General features: G+C 47.6%; 2 protein-coding genes across 2 annotated transcripts in view; one reads left to right on the forward strand and one right to left on the reverse strand.

Moving 5' to 3' along the window:
- Positions 1 to 4,045: 4,045 nt before the first annotated feature.
- LOC138786513 (uncharacterized) lies at positions 4,046 to 5,340 on the reverse strand. Its single transcript, XM_069963496.1, has 4 exons — positions 5,336 to 5,340; positions 4,934 to 5,018; positions 4,678 to 4,851; positions 4,046 to 4,595 (listed from the first exon to the last, which is right to left on the reverse strand). Exons 1-4 carry the CDS (start codon positions 5,338 to 5,340, stop codon positions 4,125 to 4,127), a joined length of 735 nt encoding a protein of 244 aa, XP_069819597.1. The 3' UTR covers positions 4,046 to 4,124.
- An 11,664-nt stretch (positions 5,341 to 17,004) lies between these two features.
- Positions 17,005 to 20,591, forward strand: part of LOC138785777 (prostaglandin reductase 1-like) — an 83,961-nt gene continuing 80,374 nt past the window's right edge. Inside the window, exon 1 of the mRNA XM_069962093.1 lies at positions 17,005 to 17,026. The gene's annotated coding sequence lies outside the window, so the exon portion shown is untranslated. The remainder of the gene's footprint in view (positions 17,027 to 20,591) is intronic.

A 20,591-nucleotide genomic window follows, 5' to 3' on the forward strand; every position in this document is an offset into this window, starting at 1 on the left:
GTAATGTCTTTTCTTTGAGCCCATGACGGCACCCCTGGAGAGGACCACCTCCTATTCCCATTGGACAGGAAACAGAACACTGGACCTTAAAAGAATCGCCTCCTCTCACCACACCAGTTCTTTGCAAGGATCCTAGGAGCGAATCTTTTTAACAAACACAACATAGCATACTAACTGTGTTATATAATATCTGCATATATCCATATGTATATATCTACCTCTATATACATCTTTATATATCTATATATATATATATATATATACGCTTTTTTTTTTTTTTTTTTTTTTTTTTTAAATAAAGTATATACATCTAAACATACATTAACTACGTCAAGGTATGTCATATCTCTTTCAAGGGCGGGTATTAGGCGGGGTGCCGTCATGGGCTCAAAGAAAAGACATTACCGGTTAGTAATTCTTGTTTTCTCTTCTCGCCCTATGACGGCACCCCTGGAGATTAGATTAGGAATTTCCCCCGCCTAGGGAGGGACCACTGCGTGCAGTACCCTTCTACCAAACGTCAAGTCCTCTGTTGACGATAGTTGTAATCTGTAATGTCTAAAGAAGGTGTGTGGAGTGCTCCAAGTAGCGGTCCTACAGATCTGCTCTAATGTGACTGATGCCCTCTCTGCCCAGGAAGTGGCTACTGCTCTGGTGGAGTGTGCCCCAAACCCTACGGGGATATCCTTTCCACTGGATCTATAGCATTCCCCTATGGCCTGTTTTACCCATCTAGCGATGGTTTGTGAGGTAGCTGCTTTACCCTTGTTCTTTCCCTGGAAGGATACTAAGAGATTATCAGTCTGTCTACAATCCCTAGTGACCTCCAGATAGTGTAACAGAATACGCCTAACGTCCAATGTATGAAAGGCTGCCTCTCTATCGTTGGATGGATTAGTGCAAAATGAGGGAAGAACTACCTCCTGGGACCTGTGGAAATTGGATACCACCTTTGGGAGAAAGGCAGGGTCAGGAGATAAGATAATTCTATCATCCCTAATTGTCATGTATGGAGGGTTGATGGAGAAGGCTCTGATCTCGCTAACCCTTCGGGCTGATGTGATAGCGAGCAGGAAGGCAAGTTTCCAGGATAGCAGCCTGATAGGCAATTCTAACATTGGCTCGAATGGAGAAATGGTCAGTCCTGATAACACTATATTTAAGTCCCAAGGAGGGAGTCTTGATTTTATACTGGGAGCCAGTCTAGTTGCAGCTTTTGTGAACCTTTTTACCCATGGATGTTCAGCCAATCTGAAATCAAAAAGTGCACTAAGGGCTGAAATTTGAACTTTTATAGTGCTTGGTCTCAAGTTCTTGTTAAGACCCTCCTGCAGAAAGTCCAGAATTAGTGGAATATTAGGAGGAGCAATTACATTGATTGGCTGGTTCACGTACCTACAAAAGGCCTTCCAAGTTCTCAGGTAAATGGCTGATGTAACCCTCTTTCGGCTGGCTAAAAGTGTGGATATCACCTGAGGGGATAGTCCTCTGTCAATCAGAAGCTGCCTTTCACACGCCAGGCTGTTAAGTGAAGGTTCTGTGCTGTCGGGTGAAGTACTGGTCCCTGGTGTAGGAGATCCCGTCTCTCCGGAAGCACCCAGGGGTCTGCTATCGACAGTCTCCTCAACCAGGCGAACCACACCCTCCTGGGCCAGAAGGGAGCAACCAGAATGACGTCTGCTTTGTCCTGCCTGATCTTGCGTATCACCCGAGATAGAAGCCTGATCGGTGGGAAGGCGTAAAGGAGGCCGCTGTCCCAATTCTGTGCTAGTGCGTCTATGGCAGCGGGGTTGTCCTTCTGAGACAGGGAATAAAATTCTCTTACTTTTCTGTTCGTCCTGGTGGCGAACAGGTCTGCTTTCGGGGTCCCCCAGAGACTGCAGATTTGATGGAAAACCTCCTGGGATAGCTCCCATTCTCCTTGTTTTAGCTTGTTCCTGCTGAGGAAGTCTGCTGTTGTATTGTCTGATCCTTTTAGGTGTAGTGCTGTCAGAGAAAGAAAATGAGGTTCTGCCAACCTGAAGATATGGTGTGTGATCCTCATCAGGTCGGTTGATCTGGTTCCACCTTGGTGATTTAGGTAGGCTACTGCCGCCGCGTTGTCCGACAGTACCCTTACGTTTCTCCCCTGAAGCTCTGGTAGTGCCTGGATTAAAGAGAGAAAAACTGCCTTTAACTCCCGTACGTTTTGGGATTCTCTGGCTTCTTCCGGGCTCCATTTCCCTTGTAGAAGAAGAGGTCCCGTATGAGCCCCCCATCCAGAAGGACTGGCGTCTGTTGTAATGGTCTTTACTTCCGTGATGTTCCATGGAAGACCCTTGTCTAGATGTTCCCGTTGCTCCCACCAGGACAGGGATCTTAAAGTCTGTGGAGATAGAGAAAAAGGGGAATCTAGGGAATCAGTTACGCCATCCCATTCAGACAGAATTTGACACTGGAGCCTTCTGGTATGATACTGTGCCCACGGTACTGCCTGGATACAAGAAGTCAAGAGTCCTAACAATGACATGGCTGACCTCATAGTAGTAAGGGGATCAGCCGAGAGCTGCCTGATTCTTGTCTGGACCTGTAAGATCTTATTCTCTGGGAGAAAGGATCTTTGAACCCTGGAGTCTAGGTAGATCCCCAGGAATTTACACCGCTGGCTAGGCGTTTTGTTGGATTTTTCCTCATTGACCTCCCATCCCAGAGAGAAAAAAACTGACTCTATGAATCTAATATCTGTCTCTAGGGCCGTCTGTGAATTGTTAATAATCAGAAAGTCATCAAGGTAGGGGACAACGATGATATTCCTTTCTCTCACATGTGCCATGACTTCTGCCATTACCTTGGTGAATGCTCTGGGAGCTTGAGAGATACCAAATGGCATGGCTGTAAACTGGAAATGAGAAAACTCTGAGCCCATGTTCACCGCCACTCTCAGAAATCTGTAATGGTCAGGATGCATAGGAATATGATAATAAGCATCCCTGAGATCGATGGTGGCCATAAAGCAGTTTTCCGAGAGATTCTGAATAGCAGAAGATATTGACTCCATTCTGAACCTCTCGTAAGTAAGGGCCCTGTTTAGTGGCTTGAGATTAATTATTGTTCTGTATGAACCATTGGGCTTTTTCACAAGAAACAAAGTGGAGTAGAATCCCACTCCCCTCTGTTCCCCGGGAACCGGGATAAGCACTTTTTTATTTAGAAGGGAATGGATCTCAGCTAGAAGAGCCATGTGTTTGTCAGGGTCTGATGACAGGTCAGTACATACAAATCTTTCCCCTGGGGAGGACGAAAAAGAAATTTTAAGGCCAAATTTTATTGTATCCAACACAAAAGTGCTACCAGAAATTGTACACCACTGTGAAAAATAACAAGCTAAACGCCCTCCCACAGGGACCTCATGTCATTGAGGGGCCTTTTTGTCAGAAGAAGGAAAGAGAAAACCCTTATTCTTCTTCTGAGGTCGCCAATCTTTCCTACTACTGACATTTCCCCCCCTAGGTCTCCTACCTCTTCCCCTGAATGGTCTACTGGTCTGTTGGGGTATAAGGGGGAATCCCTTCTTTCTGTCAGAGGCCTTCTCTAGGATAGACTCCAGGGCAGACCCAAATAGAAGCTTCCCTTCACATGGGACTCCACATAGCTTGGCCTTTGATGTGGTATCACCCTTCCACTCCTTTACCCATATAGATCTTCGGGCTGAGTTTGAAAGGGCCGCTGATCGGGCTGACAGCTTTAGGGCATCTGCTGATGCTTCTGAAATAAATGACACAGCATTGTCAATCGTAGTAAATGCCTGATTAAAGTCCTGATTTGGATTACTCTCCTTGACCTTATTTTTAAGTTCAGTCATCCACATTTTTAGTGACCTAGCTACTGAAGTCGTCGCAATCAAAGGCTTGAATGCGGATGTGGATGCTTCCCAAGACTTCTTTAAATATATATCGGCTCTCTTATCTAGAGGGTCTTTAAGCACTGCTGTGTCCTCGAAGGGCAGTGCATTCTTTTTTGAGATCTTCGCCACTGGATGATCTATCTTAGGGGCCCCCTTCCAGGATTCACAGTCCTCCTGACCGAAGGGATATTTCCTTTTGTACTAAAAATAGGAAAAGGTTAGAATCAATATAAGTGTCATATTACATAGTTTTCTTCAAAGATAGATGTAATACCAGACTTACAGCCCGTGGGATAAAGAATTTCCGGTCTGGATTAGCCCACTCGTGACAGATAAGAGTCTTAATACTCTGGTGTACTGGAAACACCAGTCTCTTTTTTGGGGCTAACCCCTCAAACATAATGTCCTGTACGGATCTGGGTTGAGGGGTATCGTCAATCTCCATAGTTAGTCTGACATTTTTAATGAGAGCGTCTATGGATTCAATTGGTAACAGTGACCCTGCAGAGTCCTCCCCTGAGATCTCCTCTGGATCAGAGGCTAATTCACCCTGATCGTCCACCTCTAGTGATAGATCCTGATCTTCCTCATTTATAGGAGAGGGATCCATCTGCTGACTTGGTCCCGCAATGACCAGTGGCTGAGAGTCAGGAGGTGGGTTAATGCTGACTCCAGGCGTCTCAGAGGAAGTTGGGCGAGAGGGTAGGGAGGCCTGCAGAAATACAACAATAAGTACACTCGTAGAGGGGAGCTAAAGCGAAATTTAAATGATGAAACAAGATACTTCTACCTACCCTGATTTCTTGCCTAACCATGTCTCTCATGTTTCTAATGAAGGATGGTCCTTGATCTTCTAATACTCGGTTCATGCACCCCCCACACAAGGTCTTATTGTATGAACTACTAAGCCTCTTTCTGCAGACCGGACACTCCTTAATCTTAGTACGCTCCTTTTTAGAGGATCCCTCCTAAAATACAAACCATAACATCCTGATAAGATAGTGTGTTTAAAATACATATATGGGGAGAACCCCTCTTACCACACCATACCGCTGGATTATCTGTAGCAGAGGTCTGGGATTGTTCAGCGCCTTGGGACTCCATCTGACCCAGGATTGGTCTCAGGTCCCCACAGCTGGCACAGCAAAGCACAGCAAAGCTCAGCACAGCACACAGTAACCGTCTTCCTAGCAGCAGGCTCTTTATGCAGGTGCAAGGCACTCTGAGCTCTGCTGCTTTAAATATGGCGCCAATGCACCTAGGGCCGGCTGACCCCGCCCCCGCCGCGGCGCTGATGCGGCACACCCTCCCGCCGTCACCCCCGGCAAGCCGTGGCCTGGGCCTATAGAGCAAGGCCTATAGGGACATCCCCCCTCCGGAAGCCCGTCCCGCGTCATCACGGCTTCCGGGAGCGCGCCGCGACACGTGGGGACGCTGCGCCGACGTCATTACGTCATCGCGCCACTGCGTCATTGCGTTCTTGCGTCCCCCTGTTCGCGCATGCGCACCCCCGCCGTCCTACTCACCGGGACAGACGCCAGAGGGGCCGGGAGACGCGCGGGGCCCGATCATCTGGAGGTGCTGGACGGGCCTCAGTCTTCAGGTATAAATACCTCGGGAGCCGGTACCCGTCTGCCGGTGATCCCTCAGCCCTATGAAGGTCCCTGGAGGAGACCCTCCATGTCCTGCTCCCATGGGACAGGAAACAGTAACTGGTGTGGTGAGAGGAGGCGATTCTTTTAAGGTCCAGTGTTCTGTTTCCTGTCCAATGGGAATAGGAGGTGGTCCTCTCCAGGGGTGCCGTCATAGGGCGAGAAGAGAAACATCTGCTCCTATCCCCTATTAGTGATGTTCTGGGGTCACTTCCCTGCACTGAGCCCCCACAGATCTATGTATTCCTATATGTCGTATAATGCACCTAGGACCCAACTAGAACAGCTGCAGGCACTACAACTCCCAGCATATCCCGAGGGCTGCAGACTCAGTACATGCTGGGAGTTGTAGTGCCTGCAGCTGTTGTAGTTGGGTCCTAGGTGCATCATACACTGGATGCTTTGTGGGAGATCAGAATACATAGATTTGTGGGGGCTCAGTGCAGGGAAGTGACCCCAGAACATCACTAATAGGGACAGGGGGAGATGTTTTTGTTGTATCCCCTATTAGTGATGTTCTGGGGTCACTTCCCTGCACTGAGCCCCCACTGATCTATGTATTCTGATCTCCCACAAAGCACCTAGTGTATAGGACCCAACTACAACAGCTGCAGGCACTACAACTTCCAGCATGTACTGAAAGTCTGCAGCCCTCAGGATATGCTGGGAGTTTTAGTACCTGCAGCTGTTGTAGTTTGATTCTAGTTTAAAAGTTTGTGCTAGTGTACTGTAGTGACCGCAGGGCTGTCAGTACACTACCGCAAACCATACACTGACCCATTTAGACCCCAATGGTACACAGGCTCTGCACACTATAGAAGTGATTACAGTGCAGTTACTAATGACTCACAGGTGACGTCTTCTCCGATTGCCGTTGCTCACTTTTTTCCTTCTTCTCCATCTGGTGCAGCCATCATGATGACTTCTCCGACCACAACTCGTCTGCAGGCGGGCAGAGCAGGGTGACTGGGGAAGGGAGGCAGCTGGGGGTAACTGGGGAAAGGAGGCAGCTGGGGATGTCAGGAGGAACAGCTGGGGTGATAGGGGGAGGGTGAGAAGCTGGGGAGTAGCTGGAGTGACAGGGGGAGCAGGAGAAGCTGGGGAACAGGGGGAGCAGCTGGGGCGATGAAGGCAGCTGGGGCAATGGCGAGAAGCTGGGGCGACAGGGGGAGAAGATGGGGTGGCAGATGGGGTGGCAGGGGGATAAGCTGGGGTGACAGGGGGAGGGGGAGAAGCTGGGGAACAGGGGGAGCAGCTGGGGCGACAGGGGGAGGGGGAGCAGCTAGGGGTGGCAGGGGGAGAAGATGGGAGGGCAGCTAGGGTGGCAGGGGGAGAAGCTGGGGCGACAGGGGGAGAAGCTGGGGCGACAGGGGGAGAAGCTGGGGAATGGGGAGAAGCTGGGGAACAGGGGGAGCAGCTGGGGCGACAGGGGGGCAGTCGGGTTAACAGGGAGGGGAGAAGCTGGGGCGACAGGGGGAGGGGGAGCAGCTAGGGGTGGCAGGGAAAGGCGGAGAAGCTGGGTAACAGGGGGAGCAGCTGGGGCGACAGGGGGAGGGGGAGCAGGGGGAGAAGATGGGAGGGCAGCTGGGGTGGCAGGGGAGCAGCCGGGGGGGCAGAGGGACCAGCCGGGGGGAGCGCAGAGAGACCAGCTGGGGGGGATGCAGAGGGACCAGCGGGGGGGGGGGGGATGGCAGAGGGACCAGCTGGAGGGGGGCAGAGGGACCAGCGGGGGGGGGGGGGGGGGGTGGATTAGCCGGCCGGCAGAGACAAAGGCAGGCTGGGAAGGAAGGTCCCCCTATGCAGGGCCGGCGTGAGCTTCCGGCACAGACTGTCACACAGTCCGGAAGCTCACATTGCAGCCCCGCGATGCCCAAACTTCCCTGCTCAGCAGCGTGCGTATGACGTCATCACGCCGCTGCTGAGCAGGGAAGTTCGGGCATCGCGGGGCTGCACTGTGAGCTTCCGGCCTGTGTGACAGTCTGTGCCGGAAGCTCACGCCGGCCCTGCATAGGGGGACCTTCCTTCCCAGCCTGCCTTTGTTCCTGCCGCCCGACTGATCCCCCGGCCGACTGATCACAAGACCCCCCCCGCCGCACCACCCGGGCGCGGTTGTCAGCGGCGGGGCGGCGAAGGGGGTAAAAAAAAAAAAAATTTAATAAAAAAAGAAATGTGTCCCGCAGGGCGCCGCCCTAGGCACCGGACCACGGGTGCCTAGTGGCAAATACGGCCCTGCTCTTTACACACAAATATAGTGGAGTAGCTTTTTGTAGCTGAGTGCAGTCTAGGAAGGGTTAAATCACCAGGCACGGGTCCTATGCTAATAACCCTCCCCCACCCCCTCCTCCCGACTGAAGCTGCAGAGTCTTGAGAGCTATGGGGAAAGGATGAAAGTTAGAGGGAAGATGAGAAAGTATAGACTGTGGGGTATGAAGCTGCCCCCCACCCAACAATCACATTCACCCCAACACTGCTGATCCCCCACAGTGACCCCCCCCCCTCCAGACAGACAGCAGCACTTACATAGACGCTCTCTTCAGCTGTGTGCAGGCCGGGTCGGGGGAGGAGACGTTCTCAGACTGGAGCCGCTGCCTGTGCTGGATGCTCTGCATAGCTACAGGGGAAACGTGGGGGAGTCCCTGCTGCCTCCTCTATCCTCTTCCCTCTGGTCACAGGCCACAAAGGAGCCCACAGGAGCCAGGTACTGTGTGTGTGTGGAGGCGCTCCAAAGTCCGAGCCTGCTGCCCTGTGCAGAACATCACTGATGCTGTGTGTTGAGGGAGGGCGCCCCCTAGCTGTCAGCACCCCGTGCAGTGGCCCAGCCTGCACGGTGCTAGAAACGGCCCTGCTATCTATATATCCATCCATATAGATAGCTATAAATTATTAACTAACTATTTAAAAAAAAAAAACAATGGTAACTTCTCACAATGTTAGTGTTATGCAGAGCCATAGATTGGCCCCCAAAATATCGAAACTAAACGGTTTGAACTGCCTCTACCTGCATTTTCCTTGCCAGCTATCTACCTATGCTACCTACCTGGTTGCTTGCCTGGCTGCAAATAAGCTGCTTGCCTATGTATGCAGCTGTATATGTCATCACAGCCTTGATGACATCATCAATGTTTCCCTGGCAGGCTAGTTGTAAATAACCTTGGTTGCCACGGCAACAGAGGCAGGACAGTGCTGTATGGCAAGGGCATTGAAAATGCCCAGCTTCCTATTTACACACCCTGCAGAGGGTTTATTTCTTGTCTAACATATTTGGGGGTGCAGCTACGCACCCAGCAGTGATTTTATTTTTTTGGGTAACATATTTGGGGGCAAAGCCACGCACTCGGCAGGGGGTTTATTTCTTGGGTAACATATTTGGGGGTGTAGCCACACACCCAGCAGGGGGTTTATTTCTTGGGTAACATATTTAGGGGCACAGCTACGCACCCAGCAGGGGGTTTATTTCTTGGGCTAGCCACACCAGACAATGCACGATGGGCACACATTATATCCTGGAGGCGGGCAGCTCTCTCTTCTCACTGCATATCTAATGCCTATTACTGCGCCTGTCTCCCCTACCTAGCAACACCAGCCCCCTTTTTTGTAACCACGCCCCTATCCACACTGCACATTCTCTACCATAGATAACATACACCCATGCAGCTGCCTGTCTGTCTATATCTATCTATCTAGCTGTATCTCTGTCTGTATGTCCATCCATATAGATAGCTTCAAAATATTAACTGTTTTAAAAAAAAAAACGATGGTAACTTCTCACAATGTTAGCGTTATGCAGAGCCATAGATTGGCCCCGAAAATATTGAAATTAAATGGTTTGAACTGCACCTACCTGCATTTTCCTTGCCAGCTACCTACCTATGCTACATACCTGTTTTCCTGCCTGACTGCAACTAAGCTGCTTGCCTGTATGCAGCTGTATATGTCATCACAGCCTTGATGACATCATCAATGTTTGCCTGGCAGACTAGTTGTAAACAACCTTGGTTGCCACAGCAACAGAGTCAGGACAGTGCTGTATGGCAAGGGCATTGGACAACGCACGGGGCGCACGCTTCATTTCTTTTGGAGGCGGGCAACTCTCTCTTCTTACTGCATATTTAATGCCTATTATTGCGCCCGTCTCTTCATTTCTTTTGGAGGCGGGCAACTCTCTCTTCTTACTGCATATTTAATGCCTATTATTACGCCTGTCTTTTTTGTAACCTCTACCTCTCTACCATGGATAACATACACCCATACACCCCATACACCCTGTCTGTCTATCTATCTGTCTCTGTCTGTATGTCGGCCCAGTACCTGACAGATAGCAGACATCCAGGTCTACTCCTCTTTGTAGATTTGAGGTAGCTGACTGACCTGACTACCGCTTCTTGACGAGGTTGACATCTGGCACAATGGCTGTGCGTTGCTGGTAAACCCTGGCTACTATGTAGAAGGTGGAATTCCACCGCGTGGGCACTTTGCACAGCAGTCAGTGAGCTGGCAGTTGCAAGCGCCTGTGCACTGCCCTAAGAGTGGCAGCATCTGTGGTTGACTTGCAGAAATGCGCACAGATGCGCCACACTGTTGTGAGCAAGTCTGCCAAATTGGGTAGGTTTTAAGGAACCGCTGCACCACTAGGTTGAACACATGGGCCAGGCATGTGTGAGGCTGCCGAGTTGCAGAGCTGCCACCAGGTTCCGCCCGTTGTCACACACAACCATGCCTGGTTTGAGGTTCCGGGGCGCGAGCCAAAGATCGGTCTGCGTGGTGATGCCCTGCAACAGCTCCTTGGCGGCGTGCCTCTTGTCGCCTAAGCCCAGCAATTTCAATACTGCCTGTTGGTGCTTACCCACCGCAGTGCTGATGCACCTAGCGCTAACAAATGGAGGCAACATGCTCATGGAGGGTAATACAGAGGAGGAGGAGAAAGAGTAGGAGGAGAAAGAGATATACAAATCATGAGAGACCGCGACCGAGGTAGGCCCCACAATCCTCGATGTGGGCAGAACATGAGTGGAACCAGGGTCAGACTCTGTCCAAGCCTCCACCGAGTTAACCCAATGTGCTGTCAGGAAAATATAGTGTCCCTGCCCGCTAGCACTTGTCCACGTGTCCATGGTTAGGTGGACCTTGTCACTGACCGTGTTAATCACGGCATAGATGATGTTATCTGACACGTGCTGGTGTAGGGCTGGGACGGCAGACCATGAAAAGTAGTGGCGGCTGGGGACAGAGTACCGAGGGACAGCCACCGCCGTGAGGTTCCTAAAAGCCTCTGTCTCTGCCAGTTGATAGGGCAGCATCTCCAGGCTCAGTAGTTTGCCTATGTGCACATTTAGGGCTTGAGCATGTGGGTGAATGGCATTGTATTTGCGGTTCCGTTCAAAGGTCTGTTGTAGGGACAGTTGAAGGCTGTGCTAGAACACCTTGCTGGAGGGTGTGGAGCATAGTGGAGGTGAAGGGGTGGGTGTAGGGTGGGAGGCGCTCGTGCCTGGGGCCAGGGCAGGGGGACTGACAGAGCCAGCACGTGACACAGGGGAAGGAGCAGGGGTGTGACTTGCAGTAACTAAATGGCCTTGGTTCTACTGAGTGGGGTGTTTAGCACTCCTATGCCTGCACAAGCTGGTAGTGGTGGCTCCCCTGCTGATCCTGGTGTGGCACAGGTTGCGCACTACAGTCCGTCGGTCATCCACAGTTTCTTTAAAGAACCTCCAGACTTGCGAACATCTAGGCCTGGCCACGGGAGTTTGACTCCGTGAAACAGTTGCTGATCTACTTGCTACTTGCTCCCTCTGCCCACCCCTCATCCTCTTTCAATCGGTCCTGTGGCTGAACTTGCCTCCCCCTCAGAGGCACTGTCTTCTCTAGGCTTATCCCAGCTTGGGTCAGTCTTCCCGTCCTCATCCACCAGCTCTTCCTCCAATTCCACACTCTGCTCCCCACTTTGAGTTACATCCATCACATCAACGTCACTGTCTGACAACCGGGTCTCATCGTCATCATCAGACACCTCTTCATTTTTTAACTTCATACTACTTTTGTCGTATACAGTCTTTGTGTAAGTGGTGCTATACGGTGTATGCCACCTCTTACACAGGACAATGAGCAGTGAGGTTGGATATGGCTGCACTTAAAAATAAAGCAACCCTGTAGACTAGCTGCACATGACAAAAGATACTGGTCACACTAGTTTTTGGAGGTTGACGTATATAGTCTGTGTGTAAGTGGTGCTATATGGTGTATGCTACATCTTACACAGTACAATGAGCAGTGAGGTTGGATATGGCTACACTAAGAAATAAATCAACCCTGATGACTGTCTGCAGATGAGAAAATATACTAGTGACACTAGTCTTTGGAGGTTGTCGTATAGAATCTGTGGGTAAGTGCTGCGATATAGTGTTTGCCACCCTCATACACAGGGCAATTAGCAGTGAGCTTGGATATGGCTGCACTAAGAAATAAAGAAATAAGAAAATATACTGGTCACACTAGTTTTTGAAGGTTATCGTATTGAATTTGTGGGTAAGTGCTGCTATATAGTGTATGCCACCCTCTTACACAGGGCAATTAGCAGTGAGCTTTTATATGGCTGCACTAAGAAATAAGAAAATATACTGGTCACACTAGTTTTTGGGGGTTGTCATATAGTCTGTGTGTAAGTGGTGGTATATGGGCTATGCCACCTGTTACACAGGACAATGAGCAGTGAGGTTCTATGCAGCTGTACTACAAATCACAGCAATACAATGTACAACAGCAGCAGCACCAGCGAGAAAAAAATATAATAGTACTTAGGACTTTTTTGGGGTCTGTATGCACCACCTGCCGTCCCCTTTCTGCCAGCAGTCGATCACTTCAGTGTGCTGCTAAAACCGTGGTAGCTGCCCTGCAAGTCACAGCCAGCAGTATGGAGTAATCCCAAAAAAAATAAAGATTGTAAGCCCTTACAAGGGCTGTTGGGTTCTCCCGCTCTCCCTGACAAGCAGCAGCTCTGTCCCTATTCTCTTCCAGCATACATGTGAGGCGAGCAGATTGTCCAGATTTTTAAATGCCAGGGTCATCTGATCTGGCCAACCAATCGCTGCTATCGACATGTATGGGTCCAACGTCATTGCACGCTGTACCAAAGAGTCTCCTGCATGTTGATTGGCTGAGAAATTGCGCCCAAACTTACAGGAAAAGGATGATGCCATTTTCTCGAGTATTGAGTACCGAGTACCCTAATACTCGAACAAGTACCAAGCTCGGACGAGCATGCTCGCTCATTACTAGATTTAACCTCAGCAAATGTTTCCAGTAGTTGCCCTTTAAATCATGATAGTAACTGCTTGGTTTGTGCCTGTGGTGGCTTTTCACATGACATACATGCAATACAGACATCCTGCTCATATAACTCTGGCAAGGGCTGCTGGCAGGAGGCACATAAGGTATGCTCTGACTTGCGCTTCCTTTTAGATGGCGACCTCGACATTTTCAATAAAGCAGGTGCAGGATAACAGATAGGAGCCAAAACACAGGAATATAAAAACACACTCAGAAGAAAGACCAGACCTTCTATCTGAAAGAAAAGAGAAAAATACTGATTGGATAACTAACAATTCTATAGTGTATTGCTAGAAATAATTACTCTTCTATCCGGGTGGATGAGATCCAGTTAACCCATGGTGTGCTGCTGGAGGACGATCAGGAATGTTACTATAGCGTGATCATATGTGGTCATTGTGTGGTGGTATTGTGTTTGTAGGATGTTGACCTTGGTATAGTTGGCTTTGTTAAGGAGTAGTATGACTGTAATATGTATACTGATTTTCTTCCTTTTGATTTTAAGAGGGGGGGGCACTATTTCAGTTCTCACTTCAGACAGCAGAAAAGCTACAATCAGTCCGGTTGCCTGTCTTTGTACCTTTTTCAGCTCTAAGGCTATCCTTTCTATGAATCAAGTTCCAAAAGAGCCCCGAGAGTCCATGCCTGTTATAATTCATGACAATATCCTACTGGCCTTAGAAACAGCTGACTGACATTGTGTGCTGTTCTGTAGTCTATAATCTACGAGTTAGGGCTGGGCAATTAGTCACCCCCAGTCCCCCCTGGTCTCCCTCAGTCCCCCCGGTCTCTCTCAGTCACCCCCACGCTCCCTCAGTCCCCCCAGTGCCCCCCCCCCCCCAGTCCCCCTCTGTCACCCCAGTCTCCCTCTGTCGGCCCCAAACACTCAGTGTGTCTAAGTCAGCTTGTAACCTCTGCACATCTTCCATAGACCGTACTGTACTACAAAGCTTGGTGTCATCTGCAAATATAGAAACATTGCTGCTAATTCCATCCTCAATATCATTAATATACAAGTTAAACAGAAGGGGAGCCAGTACCTAACCTTATGGTATACCACTTATAACTGAGGACCATTGAGAGTAGAAATCATCGACCACCTTTCTCTGGGTACAGTCCTTAAGCCAGTTTACATATTAAGTTAGTTTGACAACTTAAAAACTGGTAATCAATTATAATATTGTTACTCCCCTCATATTCCTGGATGTAGTCCCTTATAAGCCCCTCAAATAGTTTCCCCACAATGGACATTAAGCTTAAGGGTCTATAGTTACCTGGAGACTTTCTAGTACCTGTACTGCTTAAGGTACTATTACACAAAGCGATTTTTTTCGACGATCAACGATTAACATTAAACTTACTCAAACGACCGCTATGGCGAACGACCTGAAATCGTTCACCCAATTACATAGAACGATGATCGTTACTTACGATTGTTATTGCGTTCGTCCTGTCATCGCCACTGCCTTTGCCGCTACTGTGAATGACCCAACAACGTCTTATTACGTGCAAAAAGTTTGCAAACGATCATCGATAAAAATAGATACAAATTCTATTAAACGACCAACGATTTCTTGTTGGTCATTTAATCATTGTCTGCTACTACACTAATTGATTATTATTCAAATCCTAATGATTTAACGATATCACCCTAAGGGACTTGAAAGGTTCCCTTTAAGCCTTTTTTAGAGGGTTTTATCACACTGACCTCTGAAGGGCAGTGTGTGTTGGGTATCTGTCAGCCCAAGATTTGGTACATGGGGGCAACAAGTTGTGTATCTGGGGAATGTTTAAACCTTGTGTCTCGTGTCTCTTGCTGGGAAAGTGTGTAAGTGACAATAAAGAACTACTTAAAGGACAAGTGCCATGAAAAACTTTTTCCCAGTAATTGAAGCACATTACAAAGTTATATAACTCTGTAATGTGCTTCAATCACCTATCTGCCTCCCTTCCCTGTCTTTTCCCCTCTCCACCCCCCACCAGGAAGTGTCCTGACTCACACAGACCTGATTACTGTCGTCACCGTCACCAGACAGCTCCTTCTTGTGAGGATGAGTCATAAGCAGGAGGGCTGCTCTAGGTCCTGTTACACCAGCCTCCCCCTCCCCTCCTTGTCAGGTGACTCTGCTTCCTCAGCTTATCTTCTCTAGTGACATGACTCCTTCACTGAGTCCACGGCAGCAGGAGAGAGGGTATGAGGGGAGGGGGGAGCTGCCTAAGTGCCGGAGTCAGTCTTAGGGAAGATAAGCAAGTGAGATGTGACAAGTGATGGCTTGCAGTTGTTCAGCCAATGGGAGCTGAGCAAGCCTGTCACCTGACAAGGCAGGGGAGGGGGGAGGCTAGTGTAACAGGAGAAGGAGCTGAGAGAAGAGCTTGGTGACGGTGACGACAGTAATCAGGTCTGTGTGAGTCAGGACACTTCCTGGTGGGGGGTGGAGAAGGGAAAAGACAGGGAAGGGAGGCAGATAGGTGATTGAAGCATATTACAGAGTTATATAACTTTGTAATGTGCTTCAATTACTGGGAAAAAGTTTTTCATGGCACTTGTCCTTTAAATAAGAGTAATAGAATCTAGAAAAGCAAGATGTACAAGATACAAAGCTGTAGGGGTTAACAATGTTGTCCAGGGAAATCTTAAACTTTACATACTGCCACCCTGTGGCATGAAACTGTGAAGTACAGATTTACTTTTTATCTGCCTTTTTCCCCAAGTGACTATCCCTGTCCAAATTAAGTAAGCTGAGTGCTAGCGACGAGGACATGACACCAGGCAAAAAGACGGTATAATCTCCTCTCTCAGTTGAGTTAGGAGTGCACTCTCATGCTTTTTTTGGCTTCACATGAAATATTTAAACTTTCAATACAGGCAGGGTTTCAAGTCACAGGACACATACATATCACACTCTGATAGGTCAATCCATAGATGGTCAGTAGTCAAGCTGGTACAATGTGTTGTTTACCATATATAGTTTATATGACAATGTCTCTGGCTCCAATGTAAGTTCAAGGTGCTATGCTCATAGGCCTGCTGCCAGCATTCCTTCCCTTCTTCCAGAAGCAGATACAAGGCTGAAGCCATTTTAAGGATTACAATTAGGGATGGTCCGAACCCGTCGAGGTTCGGGTTCGGCTGAAACCGAACGCTCTGCATCGGATTACCGCTGTCTGCCCGCTCAGTGCAGCGGGCGGATACAGCGGGAGGACCGCCTGGAAAACTGGGATACAGCCTATGGCTATGGCTGTATCCCAGTTTTCCAGGCGTTCCTCCTCCCGCTGGATCCGCCCGCTGCACGGAGCGGGCAGACAGCGGTAATCATTGCGGATGGTTCGGGTTCGTACGAAACCCGTACAGACTCGGTTCGGACCATCCCTAATTACAATGTTTTTACCCAAAGTAACATCAACTTCATGGCCATCTTCACAAAACGACATCGCAAGTGCAAGTGCTTTTTTCGCCTAAGATTTACTATGACTGTTATGACTGTATGTTATGAAAACATGGAGAATATGAAATAATCTCACATTATGAATTGTAAATGGTACTGCTATTAATAAGAAGCAGCTATGAGAATGATTTGTTGATACACACAGTATGTAAATAGGCAACTGGTTGGGACTGGCTGGTTGGAATTCTAGAAATGTCGCTTTTTTGCACATGACACTGACACTGCTTTTTTTTTAAGGTTAATACAAGGAAGGACTAATTTTCTACATATTGAACTTTGACTGTGTTTACTTATAGATGTGGTCTTATAGAAGCCCAAATTTCTATCTTCCACCTTGTGTGTCTATTTATTATCTTCAGTAGTCTTAGATTTCCATCAGGGTGCCCCCAGACAGTTTACCACAGTCATACCACAAGAAATGCCAATGGCGTGCGTGTTTTTTTTTTTCTTCTTCAAAATTTTGAGGCTGTGAAATCAGCCTCAAACACAAATTTTTAGCCCCAAACACATCACAAAAATGCCCCCAAAACTACCAGCTGTTTTTCCTGCTTTTTAATGTTTCATTTTTTTCTTGCAGTTTTGCTGTTGTTTTCTCATTTTAGTGTATATTAATATAGTATATTATTCTTTCATCAAGTGATTCCAGAATTTCTAGATGAAGTTCAGAGAACATGATCTATCTGTGTCGCTGATACTGTATTCTGAATCAAGAAACCTTTAAAAAGGTAATATGTAGTCAGTGGTAAGTAGAGAAACTATACCGGAAATTACCACTATGGTGTTCAAGAAGGAGACTGATGCATTTTTACAGGAATGTGGAGCATTTATTACTGCAAAGTGTGATGTTTTACCACAGGGGGAGTAGTGTTTATGTCTGCATTGAGGTGTTAGTTTACTACAGATGGATCAGTACTTATTTCTGCATTGGGGTGTTAGTCTAGTACAGACACAGCAGTGTTTCTTGCTGCACTACAGTGTTGGTCTACTACAAGTGGACCAGTATGGTTGCACTGTGATACTGTATTACTATGGGCAGAGCAGTATTTATTGCTGCACTGTGCTGTTGGCTTAGCACAGTACTGCTCCACATGTACTGTCAGTTTACAACAGGTGGAGCAGTTTTTGTGTTGTTGTTTTGCTACAGAAGGGGCTGTGGAGCTGCGGTTACCTAGAGGTAGCCAGGTGGTGTTAGCTAGGGTTGGTAGCAGTACTACTGCCGCATTTGCCACAGGGACCTGAGTGGTGTAAATGTAGTGGTTCGCCCCTGGGAGGCGGTGCAACCGGTCACTTGCCAGAGGGTTAGGTGTAGAGATGAGCGAACCGGGTTCGGGTTCGAGACGATCTGAACCCAAACGATCGGCATTTGATTAGCGGTGGCTGCTGAACTTAAATAAAGCCCTAAGGCTATGTGGAAAACATGGATATAGTCATTGGCTGTATCCATGTTTTCCAGACAACCTTAGAGCTTTATCCAAGTTCAGCAGCCACCGCTAATCAAATGCCGATCGTTTGGGTTCAGATCGTCTCGAACCCGAACCCGGTTCGCTCATCTCTAGTTAGGTGTGACGCCACTCCTGTGGTATTTGGTCAAGGCACAGCTAAGCCGGGTGTTATGTTGTTGTGACACCAGTGCCAGATGGGAACACAGGAAACTGTGTCTAGATGTCACATTTGCATGTGCTCTGCTCAACATCTAGACCACAACTAACTAGACTGGGGGACTTGGCAGGAGCCAGGGCCCAACTTGACTGCTGTAGGGTCCTAGCTTGCGTCCTTCCTCTACAGAATCCAGAGTTAAAAGACCCTACACTTCCTCTACCCATGTGACTTCCTTCCTACAGCCCATATAAGGTGTGCTGTCAGTGGGTGAAGAGTGCGTGTGAGAGAAAGGTGACAGGAGAGAAGAAAAAAGAACTCTCATTGATGTATACATCCAGGTGACACATAAGAAAAGAATAACCCTTTAGTTTCCACAGCTGTGCAATATCTAAATACAGTTAAACATAATAACGACACCTAGTGGTAAAACTCTGGCACTACCACATTACCACTTACACAGATAAGTACAGACTTTTGCGAGGGTTGTAACCATTAGCAACACCCGTGGTGGGACACTACATGTATCCTCCCTGGATTCCAGACACACTCGTTAAAGGGAGCAGGTTAGATGAATCTTACCTGCTGATAACCCCCTGTAGTGCCTGGGACACTGAGGAGGAAGGTATGTGTCTTAACTTTCTTCTCGGCGCTGCTCCCACGCGGTTAGTTGGCATAATTTTCTGGGAGCACTGTCAGGAGCGCTGCCCCGCCCCCACAGCATGATCCGGCACTTTATCAATGGAGGGAGCAGGAGGGATGACACTGTGGGGGCGGGGCAGTGCTTCTAACAGTGCTAAAGATTGTGCCAACTAACAGCGCAGGACAGGTGCCCAGGAAGAAGAAGGTAAGAAACATACCTTCCTCCTCAGCATCCTGATAGTTTCCCTTTAGACAGATAGTTATTAAGGTAAAACCTCCTGAGTTTCCCTCCTGATAGTTTCCCTTTAGACAGATAGTGCTTTGTTGTGTGTGGGAGATTGCCCCCCCCCCCCCCGAGACGTTGTCATGGAGGGGCGATCCCTACCTCTGGTGCCGGCCGGGGTCTGCGCCATAATGGCGCTGATCTCTGCTCAGCATTCTATTGCTTTTGGCTGCAGCAGCCAAAAGCAATAGAACACTGATCTCATTGATCTATGATGTATAACTATACAACATAGATCTCTATGAGAGATCAGTATGCATATACTAGAAGTCCCCCAGGGACTATAGTATAGGATGGCGTCTGCTCTGATCAGTGTGCAATCCGGTGATTTTATTGCACTATAAAATAAAGAAATCTTCGCAGCAAACGGGTGAGTGCCCTTGGCTTTTCTTCTAATTGAACTGTGTTACGATGTATAGTGCATGTTAAAAGGAGCACCCCCATCAGTGACCCACATAAGTCCATCATACGTCCGGCCACATCACCTGACCAAGCATTGAGAGTAGTGCCGGTGAAATCTCTCTACACACTGTATCAAATAAAATAAGTTATGCAAGTTGCATATTGTTTTAATCGTACCGACTTGAGGAACATAAATAACATGTTAGTTTTTCTATAGGACACACGGCAAAAAACGAAGCCCCGCCAAAGAAAAAGAATTGTTTTCAATTTCACCACGCATATAATTTTTTCTGATTTCGCTGCAAAATTTTATGCAAAAATTCAGGCTGTCATTGCAAAGTACAATAAATGACGCAAAAAATAAGGTCTCATGTGGGTCTGTAGGTGTAAAAATGCTATGGCCTTTTAAGCACAAGGAGGAAAAAATGAAAACGCAAAAACTAAAATTAGCCCGGTCCAGAAGGGGTTAAAGGTCAACTGTTTCTGGATAGCGGCATTTAGTCTTATGTTTTTTATGTTTTTAATATTTTATATGCATTTTTTTATATTCTTTATACTATTTACATAATTGATACTGTGTTCTGTATTTTGTTTGTATTTTTAATATTATATAAACAAAATATATAACTTCTGGAGAGCCTTCCGTTATTAATAACACTATAATCACATTATTGACTGGTTCTATCAGGTGTAGAACTAGGTAGTGCACTTGAAGTTTTTTTTATATATACCAATTGATCCACATACTTTAGGGTCCATTTACAAAGAAAGATTATCTGACAGATTATATGTCAAATATTTGAAGCCAAAGCCAGGAATGGATTTGGATAGAGAAGAAATCTCAGTCTTTCCTTTATGATATGATCTCTGTTTATAGTCTGTTTCTTGGCTTCAAATCTTTGGCAGATAATATGTCAGATAATTTTTCTGTGTAAATGGACCCTTAAGGTTGAGCTTACCATTTTTATTTTTCATTTATTTACAATGTGAACCTAGCCCTAATAATTTTTCAGTAACTTGTTGCAACAGACTTAGTATATCTGCCCCTTTGTTTCTCTATCATCTGACATAAAGCAGTGCAGTAGATACAGTACCATAGTGTTTTCATATGAAGTTACAAAGTTCAGTTTCCAGGTAATTGGCACACCCTGTGAAGTAGGAACTCATAAAGGCCAATACATAGCTTTAGACTGCAGCTGTAGCTCCACAGTTAAAATCAATCTTGTAGCACAAAAAGTCGCAGTGTAGCCCGGGTCATTTAGATTTGCTTCTCTGAGCCGGTTATATAATTCTATGGAAGTCACATGTGTACTGATCATGTAATGTTCAACTGCACTACACACTCTCAGTGATTCTACCGTTAGCCA

This window comes from Dendropsophus ebraccatus, chromosome 3 (assembly GCF_027789765.1).
Source record: "Dendropsophus ebraccatus isolate aDenEbr1 chromosome 3, aDenEbr1.pat, whole genome shotgun sequence".
Lineage (NCBI taxonomy): Eukaryota > Metazoa > Chordata > Amphibia > Anura > Hylidae > Dendropsophus > Dendropsophus ebraccatus.

What these genes read in the sequence shown, in the direction of transcription:
- LOC138786513 (XM_069963496.1), bottom strand. An exon ending in CTGCTACAGATAATCCAGCG is followed by an intron (nt 4,852 to 4,933) that starts GTATGGTGTGGT and finishes TTTGTATTTTAG; the next exon opens with GAGGGATCCTCTAAAAAGGA. An exon ending in TGGTTAGGCAAGAAATCAGG is followed by an intron (nt 4,596 to 4,677) that starts GTAGGTAGAAGT and finishes GTATTTCTGCAG; the next exon opens with GCCTCCCTACCCTCTCGCCC.